Raw genomic sequence first — 23,459 nt, 5'->3', positions numbered from 1 at the left:
ACCTGAATGTGACCCCAGTTGTAATAGGAATTGCACATCAACTTCCTAACAGCTAATTATTTAATGGTCCACGCTAAATATTCCATGAAGGTAGTCATGTGGTGGTGGTCTCATTCTAATAACCAAGAGGTCCTTCTTGATCTCGAAATTTATGTGGTGGTAGATATATATTGAATTTGATTAGTTAATCTTATTTTTTAGTCTTAATCTTTTAAAGAGTAAATTTAATTAGATATAAAAATGATAAAATAAATATTTGATTATTGAACCAGTTTAGGAGTCCCTAAACCAGTTCGAAGATCCTTAAACTCAAAACAAACAAGTCTATATATTAGCAAGAAATAATGAGAGGTCCTCAAAATAAGTTTTACAGAATATACCCTCAAAATTAATAATGTTGTAGACGAAAGTTAGGTTAAGTGATGCCTAGCTATCCGAATACTGTAGTCTCTTAAATGCTGTAAAATTTAAGCCGATAGAGAATGATAGTTTTTATACTTTATATTCTAATGATCTTATTTATTTCTCGGCTTTAGACATTTTGAAAGACTCAAAATGTATACTTAACTTGCAAGAGATTTCATATTTTAGATAAAGATGGGCATGACAAGATTTAAACTCATAATCCTTAGTTCTGATACTATGTTAACTCACTAGTTACTGTAAAGCTTGAACGGTTAGAAAATATTTTTCTATTTTAACACTCCTCACTTCTAAATTTGAGATATTTTTATAAGCTAAAGAAGTAGACAATCTTAAATAGATTGGGATTTTATATTTAATTAACAAATGGACTATTCAAATTCAAGACATTTACTTTGATATTTTGATAGCTCACTAATTGTTCTAAAATCTTAAGCGAATGTAAGTTTTTTATGAGAAATTTATTCCAATATGATTATGCTTGAAATTAAATTATCCCTTAAACTTTTATTTTCATCACTTTACCTTCTTGTGGTTTAGATTAATGTGAAACTGTTAATTTTTCTATCCAAATTTAATATAGAAAGTATAAATTACCGCTAATTATCTCATTGTTCGAATAAATATAAATCTTTTACCCATATTTGTCAGATAATTAAAACTTCTAATTTTGAAGCATATTATGATATGGTGAGTAAATCTAATGGAAGGTAAGATCAATTAAAATATTTCAATATTCATTATGGTGGAAAATTTTCCTCTAATAATTTTAAAAAAATTACATTTTTTTTATTATTTTTTATTTAAGTTTGGATGGAAAAATTACTAGTTTTACATTAATCTAAACCACATAAGGCAATTTATAATTTACCAATTTATTTTATATTCTAATAAATACATTTGGTTAATTTTGGTTGTCATGTTGCATTCAAGTAATTGCTAAGATGGGTCTATTTTGCAACGTTTATGCAAAATAGAATTTTTCAAAAAAAGAACTATGAATAAATAGAGGAATTTAAAATTATTCAGAAGATTAATAAGTTAAATCACTTTCGATGAAAGTGATTCAATTATAAACCCTGAAAATAGGGATAGTGAATTCCTGAAAGTGACTTTATCTACTTTTGTAAAAAAAATTAAATACGTCAATATTTACCTAATTAGTTTGAAAATGAACGTGACTTGAAAAATAAGTATAGAAAGATTTGCATCTGACAAACCCTATCTTACAACTTATTTATGGTTTACACCACCCATTTTTAATATTTATAAATCGAGCCTTATATTTATTAAATATGTGCAAAAAAAAATATTTTAGATTAAAAGAGAATATTCTATCAGCTATAAGTAATTTTTTGTTAAAATAACTAAAATGCTCTTATACTATTTTTCCTTTTTTAGTGCAAGAGAGAGCAAATTAAACTAAAATTCTCCCATAATTTTAATTAATAAATCTAACAGCATAATATTTACTGTATATATGTGATAGAATGTAGCGCCCCAACTTATAAATATTGAAAATAGAGGGTATAAATTAAAATTAGTTAAAACACAGGAGGTTATATACAAATTTTCTTAAATTGGTACGGAAAAGCCTAAAAGTCAAGGTAACAAACGGGGGGGGGGGGGGGAGCCTAAAACGGGAAATGATGCAACTGACACCGGAAGTCGGCAGCAAATCTCCAAAGGAGGAGAAAGCGCGACGGGACTCTTTAACCGAAGTCGGCAACGGATTCTCTGCGTGACCGGTGCATGAACGTGCTATATCTTGTGCTTGGCAAAAACTTACTGGCTGGCAAGGAATAAATACGTGAAGTAGGGCTTGCGTAGGGCTTGCGTAGGATCCCGAAACATAGAAGCAAAGCCAAGATATGAAGCAACTTCTGGCCAAGAATATTAATCATTCGATACATACACTCAAAAATAAAATATTTTAGATTAATTTTATCCTAACAACATTTAACGGAACATCGAATATTTTGAATTAATTTTATTTTTTAAGGTATTTTAAGCAGAGTACAGGAGTTACATAGTAATTATACATATGATAAGGTGTGAAGAATAATAACAGCAAAAAATAGGGTGTTTTTTTGATAAATTTCCTTTATCTTTATTTCTTTAGCATTGATTACAACGCTAATAGTTTACTATTTCTCGTATACCAAACCTAAATGAATATAGCTAGAAAATAACTAGTGGATCCTCCATGTTCATCATAATAAAACAACATTTCATGAATATTAGCAAAATATATATAAATATTAATCCCACCAAATTTGGATTAAATTAATGAACTGCCTATTGTGCTGAAGTGGTCCAAACGTACTCTTGCTTCACACAATTAGTATTAGTGATTGCTGAATGGTAGCCATCCTATGATCTATATAAAGCTTAGATGCATGCAACTCAGTGACTCAAATCCCTAGCCTGCCTAACTCTCTTTCAACTTTCAAGTTTCAACCCTATGTCGCCATATATACACACATATATATAGATATATATAGATATATAGATATATATACAACTAAGGTTGAGGGTGACATGCAATACTATGTCACAGGATATGTTATTTACTTCATCAAATAATCAAACACGTGTCACCCTTTACCTACCAAAATGAACCCATCCAGTGCAACCTGTACCCTAAGTAACGTACTCATAGTCATATACAACTTAAACTTTTCTTATCCTCTCTTTTCTTTTCTTCTTTTAGATTAGATAATCGAGCTAATTCTTAAGAAAAGAAATGCGAGAGAGAAAGAGAGAACTAAGCTAGGCTTGTAGCGAGATATACTAGTGTGGGGCTGACGAGATTGCTGATGTTATGGTTGAGTAAGATTACAACTTGGTAATGATCTCCACGGGGAATGGAGGGGTGGAAGAGTTGGAGGCTTGAGATGCAACAAAGTCCTTTTTTATTGCTCACAAACCCCCCCCCCCATTTACCATCACATCACCCACCATAGGATTATGTCTACTGACTTCTTAAGTAGAAAAAGAAATAAAAAAATAAACTTGGGACAAAAAACACTCAACGTCAGCTCATTGCAGTTGCCAGGTTCCTTTCAAAGTCTGTTGTTGCTTGTTTAAGACTGGAGAGAGAGAAATCTAAGGTGGTTGGCTTTATATTATAGAGAGTTTGGTGTGGGTTGGTAGGGAGAGTGGTTCCCGGGGTTTATTGTAAAGAGGTGCCGGAGTACGCGAGTCGAGGGATGGGGAGGCAGCCGTGCTGCGATAAGCTCGGCGTGAAGAGGGGGCCGTGGACGGCGGAGGAGGACAAGAAGCTCATCAACTTCATAATCACCAATGGCCATTGTTGCTGGAGGGCGGTGCCGAAGCTCGCCGGGCTGCTCCGGTGCGGCAAGAGCTGCCGCCTCCGGTGGACGAACTACCTGCGGCCGGACCTCAAGCGAGGGCTACTTAGCGAGACCGAGGAGCAGTTGGTCATCGACCTCCATGCCCGGCTGGGTAACAGGCATGTGTAACTCTCCCTTCCCTCAGTGAATCTCTTATTACATCAGGCAGTACGAGTTTTAGCTCCATACTGGCTTCGAACTTAGGGTTTTAGGTACCAATCATAGATGAGATATCAAGCATGTTCATGTTAATGCACGTTGCATAGTCCTGGCATAAGGGTTAGCATGGGACATGCATAGGATAAGTGGCTTTGGTTTAATTTTGTTTTCCTCGATAATATAATTAAGCTAGAAAAAGAGAGAGAGAGAGAGCATGGTGGTGTCATATGATACCAAAGCATGACAGCATAAATCCTATTAAACTTTTATGCTGTTTAAATGGAGTAAAAAAAAAAGGTCCTTATAGATGACTCAAATCTTCAAAACCTTTAAATGGAAGCTAAAGAATTAAATGGTGTTATCTTTGTTACTTTTGAAACTAAGGCCACTTTAGCAAGCCAGTTTCAAGTGCTCCTAAATGCCCAATGGCTTATTGGAATTCCTTGTCAAACTTCTACTAAGCTAACAAATTTCATTTCATTTCTTTTCTTTTTTCTTTTTTTCTATGTAGTAGCTTAAATTATCATCTTGGGTTCATCTTTGTTATCACATATGGAACGAAAAGAGAAAGTTTAAAATATGTTTAACTCTTAAGAAATTAATAATTTGGAACTTGCAAAAGAATTTAAGGAGATGGGCCCCTAAATTTATTCTTTGTGTTCAAGCAAACGTACGTGTAATATTCTTGCAGGTAAAGACAACTGAAGCAGGAGACTAATCAAAATCACATTCCTCTTTACTTTTAAGAAGCAAACAAAAACTGACCTCCTCCTCCTCCTCCTCCTCGTCCTTCTCCTTCTTCTTCTTCTTCTTATTCTTCTTCTTATTCTTATTCTTATTATTACAATTATTATTATTATTATTAATTATTATTATTATTATTATTATTATTATTATTATTATTATTATTATTATACTTACCTTTAACTCATAATGTATATGAAAATTGAAATATGAAAGTTAGCACGAAGAACGCATATGTTGTTTGTCATACTTAAAATACTTCTGGAGAAACTAACTTTACCTGATCATTTGACTAGGAATTGTAGCAATAAGCATCCCTGAGGCTTAATTTATTGAAACTTTTCCTTTTGTTCTATCCAAAGTTAAACAACTTGTAAACATAATATGGAGATCATGCATAAGCATAAGATTGGGACATTTTCTAATCTTTCATCTTAAAGATTTCTTTGAATTAATTGGTGCAGGTGGTCTAAGATTGCTGCAAAATTGCCTGGAAGAACTGATAACGAGATTAAGAACCACTGGAACACCCACATCAAGAAGAAGCTGATCAAGATGGGAATTGATCCAGTCACACATGAGCAAATCAACAACAAGGCTAGCCCGACTACGTCGCAATCGACTGTGATGACCGAATCGAAATCCGAGAACTCGAGTCCACCTGAGGCTAGCACAAACACTAGTACTAGTGCCAGTACTCACGATCATGATCATGATCACCAAGTGCTAAGTCTGCTATGGGAAGATGACCTACCTGTTATAGATGACTCATGGTTGATTCCAATAAGTGATGAGGAGTATAACAGTATCAACGTCGGACCGTCACCGTGGGACGACGGTAGCTACGAATGGCTACTAGACTATCAGAATTCTGGCATTGGAGAGTCATCATTGGATGGTTTGGGTGTAAAGAGTACTTCAAGTAGTGTAGTTTGTAGTGCAACAGATGGAAGTGCATCACAAGTCTAGAAGTTTAGGTTATTATCAACTATAGTGAGTCTGTAAATCGTAATAAGAGCACGGTATCGATCATGGCTTCTTGCTAATAGGAGGTTGGATCACAAAGTTAGAACCTAGCTCAAACTTTATAAGTTTCCATTAATTACTGCAAGGACAAAGAGATGTATGTGGTGTAGTGCATAGTGAGTGCCCTCAAGAAGAGGGTGTGTGTTTGTAGAACTTTGTTGTATGTTGGAAATATTTGTATATATAAATACATATACTTTGCATCAGGTAAAAGTGCAAATGCACATGATGCTTGTTTTAAGTAAATTAATTAAGGAGCATCTACCATTTGAAAATTAGTTAATCATATATATGTTTGTCTAGTGAATTGTCTCCTTTGTGATTGAAGAAAAATAATCTCGTTATCACATACGCAATTAAATAGAGGGTTAGACGTGACAAAGATTACTTTAAGAACAGTTCTATAACCCTCGGTCGTTTTATTAAACACTACATGAGATTAATTATATAACAGCCACTAATCACGGTGATGCCCATTAATTACCCTATCAATCTATCTTCTTAAAATAATTAACGACATCTATTGCTCCGTTAATTCTTTAATTGTTGAAAACAAATTAATTTGTATCTTGACCACCAACATGTAAAAGGATTATGACAAAGCTATAACATCAAAGGAAAATAATCAAACAAGGAGTCATAAATCATAGAAATTATATCCACATCAAAGCTAAATTCTGACCAGAATTAAATTATCCACTGGTGTACTATAGAAAGAAGGGAATTAATTTGTATTCTAAATCAGTTAGGTTTAGAGAAAAAGAAAGTGCTTCTTATCGAACACTTGGGATGAATCACTTCCAAAGAGTAAAGAAATTAGAGAGAATTATTGAGTAATTCAATTAATTATTTAGATGATAAGAAATAGATTATCTTATCTTTAGCAATAGGTCGTTTGAATTGAAACTTCTTTCTATCGTAACATATAAACTCCCTAACAACTACAGATAGTCTTCAATATCAATCATAGAACTTGTGACACTCAAAAGGAATATGATCAACTTTAGGTTTGTTCTATCTTGGCATGATTAAAATTGCTCATATATACAAGTCAAATTGAACAAGTTATACTTTATATGTCATCCAAATTTAATTACTAATAAGATATTGCTCAAACCTTCCACTAAAATCCAAAATCAAATAAACTAAAATAACTTTGGTCCCAAAGAGATCAAGTAAGCAACATGTGAGCAGAGAAGAGAACAGTAGGATGATGGTATACATCACTCTTATTTTGCTGACTACAGGAAACATTTTTCTTTCTCTGTGGAGTTTAAACTCTTTTCTAGAATATGAAATCTTACCAAATCTTCGTTGACATGCATTTGAAATGCAATATAATATATATATATATATATATATATATATATATACACATAGAGAGAGAGAGAGAGAAGCTTGAGACTGTTTCATTAGGCCTAATCTTTACTATTATAAGAGATATATATATATATATATACATATATTTATATATGATTAACATCTCATCTTTTAAGCTACTTGTAATCCGACCTCTTCTTAACCCTTACAAGAGATGCCCTTGGCGAAGTTTAGATACCATTTCGAACTCCAAAAGAAAAGGTGTCCATTGTTATAAATAAAATAGCTTGTCTTCAAAATCTAGTAGTGGATTCCCCACAAATCTAGCTTTATGTTCTAAAAGAAACAAATCATTTGATCAAAATTTGCTATCGGATTTGCTCAGCCACATGCTCAAAGATTAGTTTGGTAGCGTAAGAATGGTCCAACTTTTTCCGAGTGAAGAAAATTGTGTGGAAAATGACAACTCCACCATGATGAAGTATGAGATCAAATTGATGTCCTTCTTTTTCCTTTAAAAAAATGATTAATTGGTGGCTTTCGAAATAATAGCTTGTAAACATCGTTGCATAGACTTAGACAAGACCAAGATGATGCTCAAATTATTAAACAAATTGACACCTCATAATCATGGAGTTGTCCGTTGGAAGGAAGTCATGGAGAATTGCTTTACTTTTATTTATTTATTTTTTATTTTATTTTTTTAATAGTGGAGAATTGATCTATGACGGCGAGGATTCTCTACAGTCCGGGTTGTTGGAGAAGCGTGCATTTTAAACCATTAGTTGTGAACACTGGACTGTTGATACAAACATGATTTGCAAACTAATCCCACTTTATAATCGCATTAGTAAATAGTTAGCCGACTAATTATCTGCCGAACAAATCTACTTATTGTAATTATTTGTTATATTGGTGTTTGTTAAAATATAAACACAAACTATATCGATCTTGTCGACGGTCCGTATTAGATTAGACTATTTTTAATTATGTAAAATTCTATTATTATTTAAAATTATGGAAAATTTCTTCAAAATAATAGAAAAATAAAAAATAAAAAAATAGTTACATATAAAGTCTAAGAGTTAAAAGAAAAAACTCACTCAAAACTATAATGTATTTCAATTTATATTTGATATTTTTTTTATGCTCATAAATGACTACCGTAGAATAATAACGAAGAAAGATGTCTCTCACATCACTATTGTTCTATAATAATAAGAAAAGATAAGTTAAATAGTGGGTGAGAAATGAGAGAAAACAAACACTCATCCGAGTTCACTAAAGTGTGGAATAGCCGTAGTAGGTTACTGAATTGACTATTGGATGGATTCAATAAAGTATGAGGGGTGAGAGGACGATGTGTGAGAGATAAATAAAAAAAAGAAAAGATAGCTAAGGATATCAATTACTAATGTCTCTTAGGTTAGATAGGTTCTTGATCATTCAATAGCCTGAAAGCTAAATATGAGCTAAATAGATAGCTAATCGTTTTTAGATATAGAGACACTAAGTCCGCTTTAGCCAATATATTAAGTCATCTAGTCTGGACATCAAACCATATACATCGCTGAACTATTGCTCAGAATTAAATACCGCCAGGATATTGCTCCAAGTCATTGCACCGTCGAACTGTTCCTTCAAGCCAATCGTACGCGAAACTATCAACCGATCCAAATCGTTGAGCCAAAGTCATTGAGCAACCAAATCACTAAATAATTTTTCTCATAATAATTATTTGAGGTCGGTTAGTAGCCTCGAATATTTTGCCGGCCCTAAGCAAAATTGCCGATAAAATAAATCATCTCAATTTTTATCAAATTATTCACATTATACGAGGTTCCGACAACCCACCAAATGATTCCTTCATAGATTCGGGTTGGTTCGAGGGGATCCATGTCCTAAGTGACGGGAGACTTGTGTGTCATCTCGACGTCACAACCGATGTCATTTATAGATTCAACATGATTAAGGAGATAAAAAAAAATGGGCCCAAAATTGGCAAATGGGAATTGCCTCGCTGCTTGACTTTCAAACATCCAACAAATGATTTGTCATCAAACCACTAATCTAGTCGATATTGTCTAAGTCAACAGAACTCCATGGAAAGCGAGAAAGAAAGAAAGAAAGGAAACGAATGGGAGTGAAAAAAAAGAAAGGTTGGATAACGAGCGTCGGTTGGTTGATCCCTTTCATACCTTATGTTTATTATTGCATTTCACTATTGATGGATTATTAGTTTAATAAACTAAAGATTATAAAGAAAATTTTATCTAAAATAATTTATATATTGCTATATAAATATTTACCATTCAATTCTTGCATGCCTCTTTTAATGTCTCAAAATAGAGAAGTGTCTTTCTTTTCTCTTTTTAAAATATGGAAAATAGCTCTTATTTGACTCTAAGATCTGATTCCCTCTTTTACTTTTCTCCCATATTTATATAGTGACAGGCCATTAAGAATACTAGTCAAATAATGTTTTTGAGTTACTTTTTCTTATTAAAAAAAAAGGAAGATTTGAATAATAAATATCAATATGATGAGATATGAATAATAATAATAAATTTAAAATATATAGTGATTTTAATTAATTTCTTAATATTATAATTTAGATGACTATGAAGTGAAGTAGACACAAATTACATAATTGGAATAAGACCTCCTTTCTTTTGGAAAAGAAGAACTTTAATGATGATATCAAGAGTAGTAAGGAGACAACTTGGTATCCAAAAACTTAGAAACTCTGGCCTCCACTTATGATTAGTTAGTCTTGTTAGTCAAGCATCATTGAGCAAAAAGTAGAGTTGCTTTAGAAATACAATCCTCATCCATGATATAAGCATCTAGTAAGGTTAAAAAAAAAAAACTTATTAAGGAATAGAAAGAAGAAGAGTTTGGTAATCTATTTCAAGAATTCTTCGTCAAAGATTTATGCATATGTTTGGGATGTTCATTACAAGTCACCCCTATCCCTATAATAGAATTTGAACCGACGACCTTCTTTTTCTATAAAATGCATTGTAATAAGTTTAAATTATGCATACATAAAACTTTCATAGAACTCATGATCATCTACATCTTTGAATCAACCACTAGCCTGCAATGGTCGAACCGACCTCATTTCTCTTCTTCTCTTTTAGGTATAATTTGTTGGCCACTTAGGAATTAGGGATAATTTCACTCCAACCACCACGAACAATCAGAGTTTTTTACATCTATTTTCTAAACTTTTTTACCACGTTCGACAGCCCTACTACATTATAAAAAAAAAAAATTACTTTCTTTTTCTTATCACGGATAATTAAAAAAAAAGTTAAAATATATATGAAAAACAGTAGAAAGTCTAAATGGAATTAAGTTTAAAAATTAAATAGAAAGGACTGGTGGAGGAAGTTCCATGGAGTGAGGGAGAATGGCCGACGGTAGAAGGAGGCGTCCAAGTCTCAAACAGCAAAGCCAGGAGAGAGGATGGAGAGATGGAAGTGAAAGGGGTTGGTTCCGAGGTGGAGGAAATGAATGAGTCAGTTCCAAGCTTTTCTCAAGCAAATCAAACTTCCCATCAAGAAAAAGAAACGATTCCAAATTAATTGTGGTGGAAATTGGTGATGCTGTTTGTCTAACTGTGAATAGATTGACTTTGTGATGCTCGACACCTCCCTCGCATATCCCTTTATTTGCATACGTGCAGAGCTACTCATATTTTTTTTTTAAATAAAAAAATAGAATATATTTCATTACTTTCAATAGTTAAAAAAGAAAAATACTTAGAATAACCTTCCTTTGAATTTAAAATCTAGTTCCCTTTTATATTTATCTTAACGTCACAGAATTTAACTCATAGGTATTAAGATTATTTTAGCACCTTTAACTTATATATGTATGTAACTTTCTATTAAGAAAATTAACATCAGGGTTACTTAGGTGGAATGGTAAATATCTAATAGCTAATGTGAAGTGTGAACCATAATAGAAGCAAAACATAGAAATTTTTTGATAATTTTTCTATCTTTTAAGTTTTTTTATTTATTTTTATGGATGAAAACAATGCAAAAGATATAGTTTATTGTCCAAAATGCCCTTTATGTGATTGTAAGTAGTGGAAAAAAATTGTGTAATGAACTATTGATCCAACCATGGCCTAAGATGAGTTACTAATCAACCATGCCAGTTGCATAGAAATGCATTACGGAGTAAAAGAAAAGACCTTCCTTCTATTATATTCATTCAGGAATGTGTATTGGACTTGTCAGATTGTTTGTTTGGGGAATTTCTAAACAATTAAGGAAAAAATTTCACAATATATCAAGATCTTGCAGACTTTCGACCATCAATCAACCTGTGTTCTTAAAATCTTGCAACTCCTATAATCTGAATTTCAACAGAAGAACATTTTAGACAAGATACAACTTTTATATCAAGATACTATATTTACCAAGTGCAGAGAGAGAAAAGGGGCAATGTCCTCCATACAGTAGAAGACATGCATCAGATGTCATCAGAGCTAGCGAAAGAGATGTTTAGAGAATGCGTCAAGCTCTAATAGCACCACATAATTTAAGGACAGGGCATGAACAATGTCGACTGAAATGTATCACTTGGACCTTCCTCTCGGGCCCTGTAATACTCTATTCTCCAAGAAAGAAGATAAAAAGATCTCATGGTAATTGCATAACAGAAACATCAGCTTCTCTTCATGGCAGGGCTGACTTCAATTGTGCTCGTCCACTCGCTCAGTAACCTGTTTACTTCTTCTGGAAGCTCATCATGCGGACAATGGCCTGACGTAACAGCAGCAAGAGCAAGGATGGAGTGACATGAAGAAGGTCAGAAGAGTTCCAAGCACAAATAGTAGCAAAACAATTCTGCATTGCATCAAAACTGCAGCTTATGCAAGAATGGCACAGCTAAGATTTACTTCCAGAGAATCAATTACCTGCATCCAGCTCGCGAACTGAAACCTTGCTGCAATGCTCCCTGATCATGGACAAAAACAACTCGGATTTGCGTATTGGATCTCTCATCCCCTGGTTTTTTAAGACAGGAAATGAGCATTAGACTAGTACATAACCATCCGCAATTGGGTGAATACAACCAGTCTCACTTGCACATACTTGTATGATTAAAACCTCTCCTCCGTAAGAGTCGAACAGGAAATTAAGAGGAATCGACAGGCCAAAGCTTAGTATGCTCTCAAGAACTGCAGCTGCACCAGGATCATATGACTAGGGTGCTTGTCAGGGAAAATGTTTGCACCATAAAGGGGACAGATATTCTAGATATAAATATATTCACTCCTATTTTAGCGCAACCATGAAATTTGATAGACAGCATGAAAATATTATAATCTCCAATGTCGTATTGATCTTGTACTGTAGATAGTATTACTAACTATGACAACCTACTTGCCTAACAAAACTGTTATTCTTATGGGTAGGATACAGCCCTTACTATATCATTTATGAGCCAACTGTCAACCCGTTCTGTTTTCTGCACACATGATAAAAATGCTGAATATATGTAAGTTGATATAATCAGTACAAGTGTCGAAGAGGAGACTTATAAGGCTCACATACAGTAGGATAGCAGTCCTTAAGGATCTTTCCAGCTCTTGACCTCAAGTATAGCAAAAGGAGGCGAGCCTGAAACCATGAAAGCCCTGACAATCGGCTTCCCTGAGAAAAAGAAGAAAAAAACACAAGAGAAGGAATCAACTTCAATGATCTGACACCAAACTTAAACCAATAAAAGCATATGTGGCAGGTAAGTGGTATAGATGCAGCAATGAACTGGATGGAAAACAGAACCTCAATGCCTTACTTCATTTAATGGTACGGTGGAATAACTTGGAACTATTGAACCAGCAGTATTGATGGGAACCAGAGATTTTACTAAAGAAGGCCATAAACCAGCCACAACGGAAACGATATAACCTAAGTCAAATAAAAGAGCATACACTCTTTAAGAAAGAAGCATTACTTATTTGTAGCTATTTCTTTAAAGTCACATTCATATTATGAGTTAACATACCACCGATTGAGTTGCCAACAAGATGGGCGGGTTCACCCACAACATCAACAATGAAATCTCTCACCAATTCTCCCCAGATAAGTTCTGTATAAATGACATTTGGTTTTTCTGACTTGCCAAAACCAAGAAGTGTGATTGCCCAAACTCGGTGTCCTGTGTCAGCGATGTCAGCAATATTGCCACGGAAATGCTCCAAGAAAGCTCCAAATCCATGTACAAGAAGAACTGCAGGACCTTCATGCCCAACAGCTGTATACTGAAAATAAAAATCTTCTAGATGAGCTGTATACAGAAGATAAATAATTTATATATATTCTAGATGAGGAAGTTACATATTTTCATACAGGACCAAATGTAGATATAATTGGATCTCACTGCTACAAGAAGTAAACCACATTGAACTTTGTCGGTGTTCAATATCCGCTGGAAAACCAGAAGGAAAACAAAGTAGATAACCTTAAAAGGTTTGACAGTGAAAACAGAATAAATTTCGACACTTTGGCCTAGCTTTATATTGAATACATGTTGCTTGAATTCGAAACTTAGAATCCCAGAAAATACTCTCTTAAAGTGGTTACTCTGATGTCATCAGACTGGTTATTAGCCATCAAGTCCACAGAACTATGTACTAGCATTACTACCATAACCAAAAGGGTATAAGGTTATACGCAAGTTGAATGAGTTAAAAGATGTGCTGCAAATGAACTATACAATAAAGACCAAAGAGATAAAATTCTTTAATAATAGCAGGTAGCATTTTCCAATGTTTGAGCCCAACACATCAACAAGTGATCAAAGATCATTCCACACAAATTTAAAGAAAAAAACTATAGATATGTACACTGCCGAATACTGTTTTAGTAAAGGTTGCTAACTCATTTCAAGGGCATGAATGCAATAATGTTAAGACTGATTGTCAGAGACTGCTATTTTTAGGCAACATTACATGTGTCATTCTTATACAGAAAGAAGCAAGCACAGAGAAGAATGTATTAATAATATGGTAAGATGTACCAGATTTAAGCATGGGCAGAACATTAATGCAACTTGGTATTCAATGACCCGAGACATTTACATGTGCATATTTGCCTAGAAATAACCTAGTATCATGAACATGAATCAAGCAAGCTCAATGTGAACTTCAAGATTAGGGATGAATATGTGAAATCAGACTGATAATTCTAGTAGTTAAATATCTTAGTCCAGTAAATTCTGTCGATGCATGAAAGACCTAAACATAAGTAAGCTGATTTGAAAATCCAAACACAACAGGCCTTGACATCACTAGTACACTCCAAGATTTGACCTCTAGAGAAAACAGTGAGATCCATTTAAAAATTAGCAAAAGCAAAATGCTGCCTGATCAATTCAAGTTTTTCCAAGTTAACTAAGCTCAGTTCACCTTGCAAAAACAACTCACTTGTATGTCATGAAATAAGCTAAATCAGGAAATATTTTTTAAGGAAGAAATCCAGTTCTGCTTCCTTACTTTTCTTGGATTGTTTTTTTTTTTACCTTTTTTAAGGTCTGATCTCACATAATCTTCTTCTATATATATTTTTTTGTTTTCTTTTCGTAGATATGATCTAAAATTTACTTGGGTCTGTTGTTCGTTTTTTTGTTGGTTGGAATTTTCCAATTTAAGATTTTTTTTTATTTATGTTGATGTTTTTACTTTGACTTTTATTTTCATAAATAGAAGAATTTAAAAGAAGCAATTTGATTGGTATAATCCATGGTTTAATCTTATATGTATCAAAAAGTAGCACAAATTTTGGAAAGAACCAAGGTTCTAGATTTGCTACGGTACGATAAACACTTTCTTGATTCATTCCCATCCAATCAAAAAAGTGTTTTTTTTTTTATTGGATTGATTGATTTCTTGATCAATTGTGAGAGACAAAATATCTTTATTTTGCAATTGTTTTTTATTTTTTTGTCAGTCTTAGTATTTTTATCGATTTTGGTACCGATATGTCTATCAATCCAGGTCTCAATATCAATATTTTTTTCTAAGACAAAAACAGAGAATTCTACAGTCAAAATATTTTCTAACTACATCATAGCTGTGGTCATAATAGAATTAAACCGATAAATAAGCTACTTTCAATTTCTATTCATTATTTAATTAACAGATTTATGATGGGTAACAGTGGTGAAAATAGAAAACATAACCTAGAGAAACGGAACTCCTTTCGTCGGTAACAAGAGAATTCCCTATCACATAGTGGAGCAAAGCTTATTGTCAACATGTCCATTAACCAAGTTGATGTCAAATATAAATTGAGAAAATAAGCCTGCATTTTCGGCTGACAAAATTGTAAAATTTATAATCATCACAATGCTACTCAATAGGCCAGCAGCCAAAGAAAACACAACTTCATTTTGAAGGTGTGAAGTCTACATGTTCTTCCAAAATGAATGACACGAACATGAACATATATCTCATGTTCTCACAGAATTGTCTGACTCTACTTACAGTTGTTTTAAGGCTTCTAAATTTTATTATTAAATGCTATGCTGGTTGTCATTGGCAATATGCGCCAATCATTACAAGCGTCAGCACACAATGATCTGAGGTATGTGATGAGCCAATGATCGGCCAGTAAGATCCCATGTTGTGACAAAGACTTATGCTTCTAATGCTAAAGATTGCATCCCCATCAAGATAATTAAAGAAGTGGAGTATTTAAAATCACAATGCACTTCGACCATACACCAGTTACCTGAACTAGATAACCATTCCATCTCCATACCCGAATAGGATAGATTCCTTCGTTGCATACTTGTGACTTCAAAGCCAAGAGCGAATACCACTGTCACAAATAGCTGAAGTGTTAGAATTCTATAAGCTAAAATCTATAGAGCAGAACAAACAGACAATGTGTGCGGTCAAGCAAGGAAGGCAACCATGCACAATCTATGTATGTGGACATATAAGCAAGTTATATGTATTTATGTTGCTAAGAAAAAAAACCCAAAGTAGCTAGACATTTAGCTAGGGAGAAAAAGAAGTATATATATATATATAGACAAGTTCTCTTTCTTCTATGTAATATTTCTCATGAACTTTACATGATGCCTGCTTTGACTAGATGGCTTGAGTAATACCTACCTCTGCTCTTATTAAGCATTGACGCAAGCAAATATAACCTCACTTACACAAACACATAGGCAAGGGTTAAATGTTTCCTCAGAAACAACTAACTTGGATGTTTCTTAAAGGAAAACCCACAGCCCACGGGCCAGACATCTAATGCAGTGATCCAGGTCATTCATACTGATCAAAGCATCCAAAATGCCTATAACACAAACTTTTAGTTCAAACTTCAAAGACATCTCATCTACCTGCCAAATTAGTAGCTTGAGCACATGATGTGACCACGGAACAAATTTAGCTAATTATCTGGAAACTATTAATTTCTTGTGCGTAGATGTGTGATAAGTGATTAAGTAAGATGAAGAGTAAATTCCTGATATCCCACTGGTTTTTGTTTTTTATTTTCCTCGTATTTTGAAGAAGTACAAGCCCCTCCCAGTATTCAATGGCCCGAGCAACTCTACCTTTGACAAGATACAACATATTCAGACCTACCAATTCCATCTCTGATGCTATACTCTGATCATCAATAACTTCCCAATGGGCCCAAGTAACTCCACTTCAAAAGAGTTAAATAGAAATACAAAAGCACAATATCAGACAGCAAAAAGTTCCTGCTTCCATACCTCCATGGAGCAAACAGCATCAACTGCTGCTGTTACTGTAGGTGCTGAGTATCCAAATGGAGATAAAAAACCAGCATTACGTTCCCTCTCATATTTAATAGCTTCAAAGTAAACTCTTCTCCTTGATATAGCTCCAAGGAAAAGGGCCGCACCAAACAAAGCACGAAATGAGGCACCTCTTGTGCTTTCAGCATTCCGCGACTTCTCATGCAACCTGGTCATAAGTCATAACAATAAACTTCACATTTAAACATGAGCATGGACTTCGTGCCAACAAAATGACCAGCAAGCGTTACCAAAACACATTGAGTAAAAAGATTCAGTGGAGTTTCCCAAGTCAGATAATCATATCAGGATCATAATATCATAACATGCTAAATATAACATATATCATAAGGTAAACAGTAATTGCATTAATGATGACAACAACAAAGATTAGTATCAGCATTATTTCCTGCAATATCCTAATAATAATTAAATTTCTCAATTAATAGATGGTATAATATGAGAGAGTATTCATCTATGATGTAACCAGTTTAGAAATATGTAAATAATGAAACTATTTACTAGAAAAAGAATTTTCCCATTTCATATCAACACCTACCATTAAACCACATAAAGATACAATACACTATACTATGTTTAAAGTACTGTTGAATATCTTGGCAAAGTTGTGAAACTTGGGATCAGGACGGAAATCGGCCGCACAAAAAAATAATATACATCAGCCGTATCGGCCGCCCATACTGGATCAGAACAATTTTTAATTACATAAAATTCTATATATTATTTAATAACACATGACCATTTCTAAAAATTAAGAAAAGTGACAAAAAAAAATAAAAATTACTGATATGTGAAGCCTTAAAACTAAAAAAAAAAGATATACACTCAAAATCATAATGAATTTCGAGTTAGATATGGTAAAATTTTATGCTCATAAATTACTGATGCAAAAGTGAAACAAAGAGAGAGATATGTCTCTTTTTATTATTGTTCTACAGCAGTAAGAAGGGAGTTAAAGAGTAGTAAAGAGAGAGAGAGAGAGAGAGAGAGAGAGAGAGAGAGAGAGAGAGAGAGGAGAAATGGAAACAAATAGATAAAAGAGAAAAAAAAAACTCACTCGATAATCAAAGCACGGAGTAGTCGCAGGAGCTCGCTGGATTGGTCGCCAAATGAGCTCAATGAAGCGTGAGTAGGGGTAAAAACGGATTGGATACGGATCGGATAGTGTTCAACCCATATCCGGATCCGTATTTTTAGTTCGGATACGGATATTGGATGGATAACAAAATTTAAAACCATATCCTAACTAAACGGATACGGATAATTTTCGGATAAAGGATCGAATCTTAAACAGATATTGATTGAATTTAAAATAATTATAATATTTTATTTAAATATAATTAACATAAAATTATTAAGAGTTTTACAACAAATAATTTTTTTGTATGTCAAATATATAAAAATTAGATAAATTAATCTCTATAAATAATATATAACGTATTATTAGTAATAATATTAATATTTACTATTTAAATAAGCAAACTATAAACTGTAAATCATTTAAAAAATATGCGGGTAAACGGATATCCGATATCCGTATCCGAATCCGAAAAATATATCCGACCCGTATCCGAATCCGTATCCGAATTTTTTCAAAAATTTTATCCGTATCCGAATCGGATAGAAATTTTTTATCCGAATCCGATCCGAGTCGGGTCGGAGTTAACCCGACCCGTTTTCACCCCTAAGCGTGAGGGATGGGAGAAGCGTGTGTGCAGAAGATAGAAAGTAAAAGCTGAAAATTTGAAAAGAAGGCTGTTGAGAGACATCAATTGCTGATGTCTCCTAGGTCGGAGCTAAAATCCAACCTCTTCAAAAAAAAAATCGTTTTGGCTCGTTTTGGTCGATGCGGTCGAAATTAATTGATATCAGATTAAAACCAATCAATATACTAGTTCTGGTCGGGATCAGGATCGACTATGGTTGATCCTGATTTGTCTTAGAATCAACCGAATTGGAATCCATGTATCCAAGGAACACTCTCTTCAGTTCTATGCGCTAACGATTCCTTTGGAGCATTCAACTTATGAAGCTTACCGAGAAAAGCATAAGAAAGAGGAGAAAAATTGTTTCTCCACAAAGCTTGATGTCAAAAAAAAGATAAAATCAATATTCCAACAAAAATAATGTGGATACTTAAGTTTTCAATGATTAGATGATTGAGTTGTTAGCTCCATGTACTAACTTAAATTATGTATAGAATTCTCAAGAATTTAATATTCATAGTAGTTAAATTGAAAACCCATAGGCTGCATTGGCTACTTGAAAGCTCTGCGTCACTTATGTCATCCATATAAATTTCTACATTATTTGACTTGATATCCCTTCAAGTGCAGTATTAATGTTCTTGGTACAGTAGATGTGTCAGGATGAATAAATTTTAATACAGTCGATAAGTTAAGATACGAGTCAAGATTGTCAGGTTCCAGAAAGAAGAAGACTACAGAAATGCATCCAAATTCAACCAACTCCCAAGTCCTAAATAAGATCTAATAAAAGCGAAGAACTCAGACCTGGTCTGGCTGTGAAATGTTTAAGTTTGTCAAAATAGTAAGCATATACACATAGGTAACTGTAAGAGATCATGTTTAAATATTCTCCTAATACAAATCCTATAGAACATACTCTATAAAGCTAGGCAGATTTCTGATTAAAATCCTACAAAAGTATACAATATAAAGATGTAGCAAAATAGAACTTATCAGTGAGATTTACATTTGCTAAATGGAACTGCTGAAACTCAAAGTTCAAACAGGAAAAAAAAGGAAGAACAGGAAGATAGATTTAATACTCTTGCCAATCATCCTTTGCTGTGCCCTCTAGATATCTCAAATAAGCGGCCAAAGCCTCCAATACAATGTCAGTTCCTCCTCTCACTTCACTTGCTTTTTCTGATGCAAACATTGACTTCACAGATTTTATCCTTCGCATACTGCCTGATGTCACTGAGATTTCTGCATCATTTGTTTTGTAGTTTTTAAGATTTCCAGTAGAACCAAGTTTTGCCGTTGCTTGACTGACGTTCTCCTTTCTTAAAATGGATTTAGCTGACAAATCCTTAATAGCAATCCAGCTCTCATCTAACTGGCTGCTGTTTTCAGTCAGATACCTTTTCACTTCAGCAAGCGTTGGTAAAGCACCTAAGAATATAATCATCACACCAAACACCGATGCTTATATTAGTAATATGCTTAAACTGGCTTCCTTTTCATCATTGATTTTTCCTATGCTTAGAGCTCACCTGTACTTGTTTCTGTTAACCAAATAAAATCCTAACTGGGGAACCATCCCCACTTTCAAAAGGAGAAAAGAAAAAGAAAAGGCTTAAACAGGCATGTGCAAATGGATGCATTCATGCAAGATGTTCAAATGGAACAAAATGCACATGAAATTAAAGAATCTTATAAGCACACCTCTTTCTGATTCCATATTCAGCACAGGCAAGGTTGGCGCTGCAAGTGGAGTAGTTGTTGATAATTTCAACTTTTGGAAATCATTATATGATGCAGGTAGTTTCCTCAAATCCTAAAGGTACAAGAGATTTAGTGAGAACCTTGTTAGTGTACATGATGTGCAGAACTGCTCGCCTGCTCAGAATAAATTGAACATGAACAGAGTCAGAGACATAAAGATGCGGATATACCTTAACATCATAAAATGGAGTTCTCCAAAATACAAACTCAGGGCCTCCCCATGCAAAAGGTGCAGCGGATAAAGATGATTCCACATTAGTGATCACTTTACGAAGATTATATTCTACCTCCTCTTCTGCAAATATGCAGCTAGCTTTTACCTGTTACACTTCGATAACATGAACAATCAGGGAACTGAAAAATACGATGAATATTCTTATACAAGTAGGAACCAAATGCCATCTAAACTAGAGTTGCATTTTCATAAGTTCAATAAAAACCTTGTATAGTAACCTCATTCACAATATTGAAAATAATATCTTCTGCATTTCCCAAGCCAATAAGTAGTTCGCACCCTTGGGACTTCAGCAACTTTCTAAGATCACCCAAAGCAAAGAGAAGTAGTTCTAGCATCACCTCAGAATAACCTGCACATGAACTTAATCTTGATATGCCATATTCCAAGTACATAAAAAGTCATTTAACAACCACCACACAGATTCAACAAGACAAAAGAAGAAAATTTGTTACATCTGAAGATCAGGAACTCAGTGAGGAAGTATCATGAAGATGTGAAGTCATTTCCCAACATCACGGGATGTTACATAAAAAAAATATGATTGGCTCCTTCCAAAGATTGTGCATTTTGGAAATTCCTTGATAAATGTCCAAAGGTTTATGTTCCATTTGATAGCAACAATAACATCACTAGAAAAGGGGCCATGCTAGAAACTCAAATTTAATGAGTTAATTGCTTAATAAAGTAATGAAACAAGCTGAGTACATTTAAGGCTCACCAATGTGTGGACAAACCCTATAGAGTCTAGAAATGTTGCATCTTCAACATGGTAACAATTTATGCATCTGAGGCATGTCGAGCACAGGAATTTGTGTGCTACAAAGGGGTGTCAACAGGCAGGACCTAGCTCATGGCTTATTCAACCAAAGAATTGAACTTCTAGCCCAAACCTCAGGTTCAAGTGTGCGGATGGAACAAGTTTGAACATTGGCATCCTCCATATACAACGTGGTATAATGCTTGGTGCTTCTTTAAAGTGTCTTAATTTACCAAATGAAAGAAAATTTCACATAAGTCTGAGAAGCATCTCGAGTAATTCTCCAGAAAGGAGATCACAATACTCACTCCTAATGGAATCATAATAGGCATAACAAATATGGGTAAATATTATACGTATAAGCATAACAAATATGGATAAATATTATACGTATAAGCATAACAAATATGGGTCAATATTATACGTATACTCATTTTGAGTAATCTATACATCACTTAAAGATCAAAATGCAATTGCTTAGAGTAATTTCATATCTCGAATGATGCCTGATTGTGGAGCGAATCTCACTTGGATATCCTCGTACAGTGAAATCTCTGCTTTTTATCTTATTTTCCCATGCATATCAAGTTTCTTTTTTTTCTTCTTCTTCTTTTTTTTTTGGAGGAATTGCATATCAAGTTTCTTAACATGATAAACTTCATCCATTTTGTTACGAGGTATATCTAGTGAATACTAGGAATGCTTCCAATAACAACATACATTAAAAAGAAAAAGAACAAGCAGACCTGACAAAATCCGAGGATCGAACACGTAAACAGGCACGACGGTCGAGTGCTCGGCGACGGCGGCGACGAGACCCGGGTGGTCGTCGATGCGGAGGTCGTTCTTGAACCATACCACCGCAGCTCCTCCTCCTTGACTCATCGCCGCCATCGCCGTGGACTTCGGGAAGAGAAGACGACGCCGGCCTCTGCGAGGAGGGGAGGAAGGAGAAGCGAAGGGAACGCAGCGGTGAGGGCGGAAGCAAACGGCGAGCGCCATGGATGGGCCGACCCATGAACAGCTTGTCGGAGGGATTGATATCTAGGGTTCCTCCATTGCGATCAAGTGGGGGCGGGAAGCCTGTGGAGGAGGATGAATGCAGATCGAGATAGAGGGTTTCTGTGGTCGGATTTGGATTCGAGTTCGAAGATGGGGGAAGACTGGAGAGTGATAGAGATCACCGAGCAGTTCCCAGTAGTGGCGACAAGCCGACAAACGCGAAGACGTTGGAAAAGGACACGAAATGCCCCCCAATTGAGCTGGCCTTATCGAGGCCCATAAACTGGCCCAGACCGAGCCCAATAAATTGGATCCAATTGGGCAAGATTTTTGGGTAGAGAGGCTTTAGAAATCAAGGTGTCTAGAGAAAGACATTTTCTAAGTAAATAATTAGGGTGATCTTTTGCATTTACACACTTCTAAATTTCATATATTTTCTTATACCCTTCAAAAAATTTACGTGGATACCCTTAAAAAATCATCGGCTTTGCGTTTCAATAAAAGACATAAATAACCTTAAATAATATGAACTTATATAAACTTTTACGTGTTACCCTTAAATATATAAATACCTCTAAATTTGAATGTATTTAAGATTTATCTTACTTTAGCTAATATAGTAATATACCTAGTTTAGCCTTTAAATCGTGTGCATCACTGAACTATTGCTTCGAAACTAAATGTCACTGAGACCTTCTCTAAGCCGTTGTCGAGGTACTCCCCCAAACTAACCACACTACCAAGTAATCAACTGAGTTGAGCCGTAGAACCACAAAAATAATAAATAAAAAAAATTCTTTCTAATAATTACTTAGGGTTATAGTTGATTATATGGCCTCCTTAGTTATAAAGGAAATAAGTCATTCAACTCTATTAAAACTATCAAAGACTATTGTTAAAGTTATGTTTGGCTATGCCTTATTATTATTATTATTATTCCTATTTCAAGTTAAGCTTTCAACTATTTATTAGTTGCCGTACCAAAACTCTATGATATACAAAGCTTGCCAACTACATGCGATTGTATAAAGATTGTCATGTCTTCGAGAGCGACGTGATTCAATTAACAATTCACTCGTCAAACTCCATCATGCTAAGAGGGACCTACCCTAGCACAGAGCTCCGCGAGGGCTTTAATT

General features: G+C 34.4%; 2 protein-coding genes across 3 annotated transcripts; one reads left to right on the top strand and one right to left on the bottom strand.

Annotated features, from left to right (window-relative positions):
- Nucleotides 1-3,561: 3,561 nt before the first annotated feature.
- On the top strand, nt 3,562-5,930 carry LOC140771842 (MYB-like transcription factor ODO1). The gene is made up of 2 exons (XM_073113608.1): nt 3,562-3,898; nt 5,147-5,930. Exons 1-2 carry the CDS (start codon nt 3,636-3,638, stop codon nt 5,649-5,651), a joined length of 768 nt encoding a protein of 255 aa, XP_072969709.1. The 5' UTR covers nt 3,562-3,635; the 3' UTR covers nt 5,652-5,930.
- A 5,419-nt stretch (nt 5,931-11,349) lies between these two features.
- On the bottom strand, nt 11,350-22,499 carry LOC140769566 (uncharacterized). 2 transcript variants are annotated; one of them, XM_073110305.1, is made up of 14 exons: nt 22,065-22,499; nt 20,777-20,910; nt 20,494-20,643; nt 20,264-20,375; nt 19,642-19,990; nt 16,785-16,998; nt 15,785-15,874; nt 13,059-13,314; nt 12,849-12,961; nt 12,605-12,703; nt 12,471-12,518; nt 12,143-12,253; nt 11,965-12,055; nt 11,350-11,809 (listed from the first exon to the last, which is right to left on the bottom strand). In XM_073110305.1, the coding sequence occupies exons 1-14, from the start codon at nt 22,318-22,320 to the stop codon at nt 11,712-11,714; spliced, it is 2,121 nt and encodes a 706-aa protein (XP_072966406.1). In that variant the 5' UTR covers nt 22,321-22,499; the 3' UTR covers nt 11,350-11,711. The 2 variants fall into 2 exon arrangements, with proteins under 2 accessions (XP_072966406.1, XP_072966415.1); XM_073110314.1 differs by lacking the exon at nt 22,065-22,499 and having other exon boundaries at nt 20,764-20,902.
- Between the last annotated feature and the right edge of the window lie 960 nt (nt 22,500-23,459).

Source organism: Typha angustifolia, chromosome 2 (genome assembly GCF_048772165.1).
Source record: "Typha angustifolia cultivar Huaian chromosome 2, ASM4877216v1, whole genome shotgun sequence".
In the NCBI taxonomy this organism is placed as follows: Eukaryota; Viridiplantae; Streptophyta; class Magnoliopsida; order Poales; family Typhaceae; genus Typha; species Typha angustifolia.
The sequence above is the reverse complement of the archived record's forward strand: the minus strand, read 5'-3'. Positions and strand labels throughout refer to the sequence as shown.